The 5,010-nt window shown below is 45.5% G+C and overlaps 1 protein-coding gene across 2 annotated transcripts; it reads left to right on the plus strand.

The window, feature by feature from the left end:
- Positions 1 to 259: 259 nt before the first annotated feature.
- LOC128768331 (potassium voltage-gated channel subfamily S member 2-like) lies at positions 260 to 4,032 on the plus strand. 2 transcript variants are annotated; one of them, XM_053881145.1, is made up of 2 exons: positions 260 to 526; positions 582 to 4,032. In XM_053881145.1, the coding sequence occupies exon 2, from the start codon at positions 618 to 620 to the stop codon at positions 2,046 to 2,048; it is 1,431 nt and encodes a 476-aa protein (XP_053737120.1). In that variant the 5' UTR covers positions 260 to 526; positions 582 to 617; the 3' UTR covers positions 2,049 to 4,032. The 2 variants fall into 2 exon arrangements, with proteins under 2 accessions (XP_053737120.1, XP_053737119.1); XM_053881144.1 differs by having other exon boundaries at positions 616 to 4,032.
- The last annotated feature ends 978 nt before the right edge of the window (positions 4,033 to 5,010 follow it).

Genomic DNA, 5,010 nt, shown 5'->3' on the forward strand with positions numbered 1-5,010 from the left:
TTCCATGTTAATTTGGGAGAACTAGTGCAGGGGGTTGATCTAGAAAGCGACCTTCACCAGGTCAATAAAGGAATTAGACATGGATAAAGCCAACACTTAAATTTGAGATGGCCTCGTGCCATGTAGCTGCGTCTTTCTAAGAGAACCTGTTCACCTCCTCTTCCCAGTTAAAGCGTCACATTCGGAGACTCCCTCTCCGAGCAGACCAGTCTGCCACCCCGTGATGCTGCGGGTGGGCGGCGCGCTGGGAGAACTACGTGTTGCTGCGCAGCAACAGATAGGAGAGAGATGCTGAGGAGAGCGAGAGAGGAATTCCCTCCTCACACCAAATCTGTTTCCACGGTGCCGGTTTTCATGGGTCGCTGAATTCTGAATGTGCACCCTGGATGTGCACCAGCAGAAGCAGAGGGGCGTTTATATCACCGCCTTCGCTCCTCGGGTTCTTCTCTCCGCGTGTTTCGCGCTCACCTGTTAAACTCTGAAGGATGCGCGCGCCCTGTTGCTGGTGACCTGATCGCACTTTAAAGTAAGTAGCGGAAACATCACGCGTGTGCGCAACTTTCCCACCTGACCTTCAGTAGCATTCGATTCGTGTCCTCCCTTTGTCTCCTCCAGACATGACGGGTCACGTCCTGGGGGAGCCGCGCGGCGGGGCGAACGACGCCGCTATCCGCATCAACGTCGGCGGCTTCAAGAAGCGTCTCCAGTCGGACACACTCTCACGGTTCCCCGAGACGCGGCTGGCGCGTCTCCTCCACTGCCAGTCCAAGGAGTCCATACTGGAGCTTTGCGACGACTATGACGACGCGGAGAAAGAGTTCTACTTCGACAGGAACCCGACTCTTTTCCCCTACGTGCTGAATTTCTACAACACTGGTCGTCTGCACGTCATGGCCGAGTTGTGCATCTTCTCCTTCAGCCAGGAGATCGAGTACTGGGGCATCAATGAGTTCTTTATCGACTCCTGCTGCAGCAGCGCCTATCACTGTCGGAAGATGGACCAGGACCGGGAGGACTGGGAGGACCGGAGCGACGAGGGCAGCACCACGTCTTCTTTTGACGAGCTGCTGGAGTTTTACAATGACGCCGGCAAGTTTGACAAGCAGGTGCTCGGGAGCGCACGCAGGCGCGTGTGGCTGATGCTGGACAACCCCGGGTACTCCGTGGCCAGCCGCATCATCAGCATCCTCTCCATTCTGGTGGTGCTGGGCTCCATCGCCACCATGTGCATGAACAGCATGATCGAGTTCAGCTTGCTGGACAGCGAGGGGCAGCCCACTGAGGACCCCCGCTTTGAGACGGTGGAACACTTCGGTATAGGCTGGTTCACTCTGGAACTGGTGGCCCGGTTTGTTGTAGCACCAGATCTCCTGCACTTCTTTGAGCACCCTTTAAATGTGATTGATCTAGTTTCCATCCTTCCCTTCTACCTGACACTGCTCATTAATCTGGTGGTGGAAAGTAGCCCGGCGTTGGCCAACTTGGGACGCGTTGCTCAAGTGCTGAGGCTCATGAGGATTTTTCGCATCCTCAAGTTAGCCCGCCACTCCACAGGACTGCGCTCCCTGGGGGCCACGCTCAGGAACAGCTACAAAGAAGTGGGTCTCCTGCTGCTCTACCTGGCAGTTGGGGTGTCTTTTTTCTCTGTCATGGCTTACACGGTGGAAAAGGAGGACAGTGAAGATCTGTCCACCATCCCGGCGTGCTGGTGGTGGGCCACGGTCAGCATGACCACGGTTGGCTACGGAGACGTGGTCCCTGTGTCCATCGCCGGTAAGCTGACTGCCTCAGCCTGCATCCTGGCAGGGATTCTAGTCGTCGTGCTTCCGATTACACTCATCTTCAATAAATTCTCCCTCTTCTACAAGAGACAAAAGCAGCTGGAGATCGCAATGAGAAGCTGTGACTTTGATGGGGGAATAAAGGAGGTCCCTTCTGTCAACTTAAGAAACTATTACGCGCACAAAGTCAAGTCCCTCATGGCCAGTTTGTCAAACATGAGCCGGAGTTCACCAAGTGAGCACAGCCTAAATGAATCGATACACTGAAGCATGTTGGTGAGTCACTGGGTTTGAGCCACATTTAGGAGTCAATGGAAACATTTCTAAGCACTTTTTTTGAGCACCACCAAAAACAAATTGACCTGCACAATCCTTTTTGTTGCACATGGATTTCTGCTATTGCCAGTGAGTATTGCTTAATCCAACGTTTCACCGTCTTTTAACCAAACTGAAAACCAGCTAAGCTATCTTCAGTTTATCTTCCAGTTTATTTCTCAGCTGATACTGGCATATTAGATAACTTTAAGGCTGCCACGACTAGTTGATGTAGTCAACTGTCATTGACTATTGAGGGGCTCAGCAGTTGACTAGTCTTGTTCTCTTAGCACAAACAGTGAGAGGAGAAGTGACGGTGGCTGTGTGACCAAAACGCAACCAAAACAAAATATGGGTCCCTTTCACAAAGGTTACATCAAAGGACACATACATTTCACACAACATTGTAAGCTATTAAAATTGAAATGTAAGCTTTTGAAATAACATTTAGTCCCATAAAAGTGTTGACAGTAATTCACATACATTTTTATTGAATTCTATGTTTCTAAAATTCTGTTCACAACACCACAGTTAGACATGTTGCTGTGTTCGTCACCCTGTACAGGTTGTATGCCAGCTGGCTGACTAATCATTAAAGTCGTCCAGGAGATTAGTCCACTACCAAAATAATGGTTAGTTGCTGCCCCAGATAAAGGCAACACTCCTGTTTAATCCAAGAGCCCAGTGCTAACCTGGGTCACTGCATCAACCTGACCATCCTCAGTTAATGCTATCTAGTTGTGTAATTACATGGATCTGCGCGCAACTATTGAATTACAATTTAAGGAGAGATATTTTAACTTGACATTTTGTAATATTTTATTTTGTTCAAATTCATCCCAATGAGGGTTGATTTGACCCTCATTGGCATTTCTGTTTATTTCCCAACCCTTTTGATGCTACACATGACCCCATTTGATAAATACTGTAAGTCACTTAACTTAGTTATCACACAAAAGCCATTCCTATTTTCAACTTCCATTGAAAAAAAAAAAGCTAAGGAGCTGTGACTATGACAGTGATTATGTAGTCACTTTCTCAATCGATCCAGGATTTGCCATGAACCTGGGCACACGTCCCAGTAACTCCCCACGGAGGAGCCGAGGTTGATGTGTGGCGTTTCTGGGGAAGCGTGCTCTATTAGCAGATCAAATCAGCGGAGATGGATCTGGTCAGTGGTGGTGAGTAAATATGCAAAAGCACCTGTGAGACACCTGAACTACATGTGAGTCATGAGCGAGTAGCGCGGAGCTGACTGGATCAGTGATGATCCAACCTGAGAGTCCAAATTGAATGACTTTAAGTGCACTTCTTGTAAATAACAGTGTTATTTAGTTCATCATTCTCTAGCTTATTTACTGAATAGGAAGGCAGGGAAATGGAGCCTATGATCAATCGTTTCTCATTGTTCCTCTGTACTTTTTTGGCTGCTTATGTAGCAACTATGACAAGTTGAGCGTGAATGAATGATTTGAAAAATTAATATTGGTCATTAATTCCAATCAGTTCCTCTTTCTGCCCTTCTGTTGCTCTTTCTTTGTATTTTTGACCGAGGAAATGCTCTTGAATGTAACTCAGCGCTGACCCTCCATGAGGCTGCATGAGGAGCTGTCCAGGAGCTGAAACAAGCCGTTTCACAGCTCTCCTCTGCCCCGGTGTATTGTGGCCGTCTCTGTAGCTCGGTGCAATAATGTTCTAGTGTCTGTCACAATAAAAAGTCACTCAGAGAGCTGGAGAGATTGAAAATCCATTTTTAGTGTGTGTTGTCCCTTATAATCCTTAACGACAACAAAAAAAGACAAGATTAAAACTGCGTTTGTTTAAAGCCCTTGGTGGTGTCTCTGTCTTGTGACAAGTCTGAAGTAACTCCATCTGTATCTCTTTCGACAGAGTGTTGATGTGCTGTAATGTGTAAAACTAAGGCCACAGATGTGTTTAAAATTGTATTAAACAAGAACTACATGTACTGTACTGATGCAGAGTTTCTCTTTCTTTCTTCTAAGGTCGAGTCACAGGTATGGTGTCAATTGCTGTTACACATGACTAGTGTCTGTTAATAATTTAGCTAGGCTAAGATACATTTGAGATTTACAGTTCAGTACTGTTGAACAACATTTTACATCTGGTAAATCACAAGGTTTGGGTGGATTAAATTAGAATAATCTTATGTGTTTGTAATGTATTTTAATCCTGTTTCTGTTAGCATAAAGAAACATGCAGCAATACAAAATTAGAAAGAAGTCCGTGTATACAAAACAAATTAACTTTAATAATTTTAATTCCATATAAACCAGAAAATACATTGTGATTCTGAGGAGGTGTTCATAAGAGGGGCAAACTAAGTGGTGAAGTGGTGAAAGTAGCGGCAATATCAGTGAATAATGACAGATTTTTGAGGAAGACGAGAACGTTAATGTATTTTTATAATGGATTTTTATTTGAATCACATCATGGTGGAAGCAATGACTCTGACTACTATGAAAGAATTGAAGTGTCCAAACAGATCAGAGACAGACGGACGACAGCAAAAAACACTGAGCAGTAATGTAAATGTAATGTAAAACTGTCTTATGAAGGGTCAGCAGTACAAAATACACAATTCTCTGTCTTTTACAGTCGAGTATTGACGCCTCCTCACTGATGTGTTAGCTTCTCTGTGCTGTTTTTTGATATCTTGCTGTGTGTTTGTGGTTGAAAAGCGTGGGCAGTCAGTTTCAAATCCTTTTTGATTAAAACTTTCAGGGAAAAATACTGTAATACTGCAAAGCAGCGAAACGCAGATGGTTGCCATTCTTCCCTCATTCTTTAAACTTGCTGCACCTATTTCTAATGATGCTCTTCATCCTTTGGTCAGAAGAACAGGCTTCCATGCTCACTGACACCAGTAGAGCATTCAATCCAGTGATCCAGATCT

This window comes from Synchiropus splendidus, chromosome 12 (genome assembly GCF_027744825.2).
Source record: "Synchiropus splendidus isolate RoL2022-P1 chromosome 12, RoL_Sspl_1.0, whole genome shotgun sequence".
Lineage (NCBI taxonomy): Eukaryota > Metazoa > Chordata > Actinopteri > Syngnathiformes > Callionymidae > Synchiropus > Synchiropus splendidus.